At 51.9% G+C, this 2,769-nt stretch overlaps 1 protein-coding gene across 2 annotated transcripts in view; it reads right to left on the bottom strand.

Annotated features, from left to right (window-relative positions):
- Window positions 1-351, bottom strand: part of CELF5 (CUGBP Elav-like family member 5) — a 51,444-nt gene extending 51,093 nt beyond the window's left edge. For both annotated transcript variants that reach the window (XM_007460332.1, XM_007460331.1), the window contains exon 1: window positions 53-351. In XM_007460332.1, the coding sequence (XP_007460394.1) occupies window positions 53-311 (259 nt within the window). In that variant the 5' untranslated portion in view covers window positions 312-351. The remainder of the gene's footprint in view (window positions 1-52) is intronic.
- Between the last annotated feature and the right edge of the window lie 2,418 nt (window positions 352-2,769).

The raw sequence follows: 2,769 nt of genomic DNA, 5'->3' as shown, positions 1-2,769 counted from the left end.
GGGGGAGGCCGAGAGAGGAGAGGGGAGGGGAGGGAGGGGGCCGGGTGCCCACCTTTGTGCATGCCCGTGTAGGGGTCTTTGAGCACCGTGAGCTCATAGATGCGGCCGAACTGCTCGAAGAGCGGCTTGAGGTCCTTCTCGTCCAGGTTGCGCGGGATCTGGCCCACGAAGAGCTTGATGGCGTCCAGGTCCTTCATGCCGTCGGGCTGCCCCCCGGGGGGCTCGGGCCCGCTGCTGCCCACTGGCGAGGGCCGCGGCTGCAGGAGCTGCTGCTGCTGCCGGCGCGCCTCGCTCTCCGTTAGGCGGGCCATGGCGGGCGAAGGCGGGCGGCGGGCGCGGGACCGAGCCGGCGGCCGCCTCTCTCCCGCCCCGTCCCCGCGCCCTCCTCCCTCCTCCGCGCGCCCGCTCGCTCCAGCATCAGGACCACAAAAGGGCGGCTCCGCAGCGGCCCCTGGCGGCGAGAGCGCGCCTCGCTGAGGCGGCGCCCCCCGCGCGCATCGCCCATCCAGCATCCCGCATCCCGCCTCCGCGCTCATCGCGCACCCCGAATCGCGCATCCCACATCGCACTTGGCACATCCTGAATCCCACATCCCGCATCCCGGCGCCCGGTCTGGGCCGGTAAACTGAGTCCACCGGGCCCGTAGCCCCTGCTTTCTGGGTAGGTGACGGCGAAGCTTTAGGCAGGACAGACCAGGCCCCCAGGTGGCACGGGCTCCTCCCACTGATAACAGCAGGAAAAACACTAAAAGTAGCACACAGTTCTATACGGTGCTTACTTGGCATTTACAGGGCTGTCCTTGGAACGTTTAAGTATACAATCATGAATAATAATAATAATGGCAACAAGAAAGAACACTTGGATAATACTATGTGCTAGGCACTGCGCTCAGCGCAGCTTTAAGTTTGTAACTTAGGAAATTGAAATAGCAATCATTGTGTTATATCAACAGCAACACTTTCTTTCACACTTGCCATGTGCACATACTGTCCAAAATATTTCGAAGGATATGGACGCATTTGGGCCAAGTGCTCTATGGGCATCATGTCAACCCTGCTTAAAACTCTCCATCAAAATCACAAGGAGGTATCACCTCACACAGGTCGGAATGGTCATCATCAAAAAGCCGACAAACAGGGCTTCCCTGGTGGCGCAGTGGTTGAGAGTCCGCCTGCCGATTCAGGGGACACGGGTTCGTGCCCCCGTCCGGGAAGATCCCACGTGCCGCGGAGTGGCTAGGCCCGTGAGCCATGGCCGCTGAGCCTGCGCATCCGGAGCCTGTGCTCCGCAACAGGAGAGGCCACAACAGTGAGGGGCCTGCGTACCGCAAAAAAAAAAAAAAAAAAAAAGCCTACAAACAATAAATGCTGGAGAGGGTGTGAAGAGAAGGGAACCCTCCTACACTGTTGGTGGGAATTTAAATTGGTGCAGCCACTATGGAGAACAGTATGCAGGCTCCGCAAAAAACTAAAAATAGAGCTACCTTATGATCCAGCAATCCCACTACTGGGCATATATCTGGAGAAAACTCTAATTCGAAAAGATACATACACCCCAATGTTCATAGAAGCACCAGTTACAATAGCCAGGACATGGAAGCAACCTAAATGTCCATCAACAGATGAATGGATAAAGATGTGGTGTATACACACACACACACACACACACACACACACACACACAAAACAGAATACTACTCAGCCATAAAAAACAGAACGAAATAATGCCATTTGCAGCAACATGGATGGACCTAGAGATTATCATACTAAGTGAAGTGAGTCAGACAGAGAAAAACAAATATCATGATATCACTTGGAATGTAAATGTAAAATAAATGATACAAATGAACTTATTTACAAAACAGAAATAGACTCACAGACATAGGAAACATACTTATGGTTAGAAGAGCGTGGTATAAATTAGGAGTTTGGGATTAACAGATACACACTACCATATATAAAAGAGATAAACAACAAGGACCCACTGTAGAGCACAGGAAACTATATTCAATATATTGTAATAATCTATAATGGAAAAGCATCTGAAAAAAGGGACTTCCCTCATGGCACAGTGGTCAAGAAACTGCCTGCCAATGCAGGGGACACGGGTTCGAGCCCTGGTACAGCAAGATCCCACATGCCGCGGAGCAACAGAGTCACGAGCCACAACTACTGAAGTCCACGTGCCACAACTACCGAAGCCCACGTGCCACAACTACCGAAGCCCATGTGCCTAGAGCCCGTGCTCCGCAATGAGAAGCACGCGCACCACAACGAAGATTAGCCCCTGCTCGCCGCAACTAGAGAAAAACCTGCGCGCAGCAACCAATACCCAATGCAGCCATAAATAAATAAATAATATAATTAATTAATTAATTTTAAGAAAAGATATTTTTTAAAAGAATCTGAAAAAGAATACATATATATATAAAACCAAACCACTTCGCTGTACACCTGAAACTAACACAATACTGTAAATCAACTATACTTCAAAAAAAAAAACTCTCCAAAGATGTCCCAAAATTAAAACCCCAGTCCTTCCTGCAGCCCACAAGGCCAGGCACAGCCTGCCCTGTCCCTTCCCTGCCCTCCCCTCCTCCCTCTCTCCCCCTCCCTCCCTCTGCTCCAGACACACGGGCCTCCTGGCTGTTCCTCCAACACACCAGGCATGGTCCTGCCCCAGGGCCTTTTCACGGGCTGTGCCTGAAATTCCCTTCCCCAAAATGGTGCATGGCCCACTCTTTCAATCTCCCATCACTTTCTCTGTCCA

Source organism: Lipotes vexillifer, unplaced genomic scaffold (genome assembly GCF_000442215.2).
Source record: "Lipotes vexillifer unplaced genomic scaffold, Lipotes_vexillifer_v1.1 scaffold225, whole genome shotgun sequence".
NCBI classification, from domain to species: Eukaryota; Metazoa; Chordata; class Mammalia; order Artiodactyla; family Lipotidae; genus Lipotes; species Lipotes vexillifer.
The sequence above is the reverse complement of the archived record's forward strand: the minus strand, read 5'-3'. Positions and strand labels throughout refer to the sequence as shown.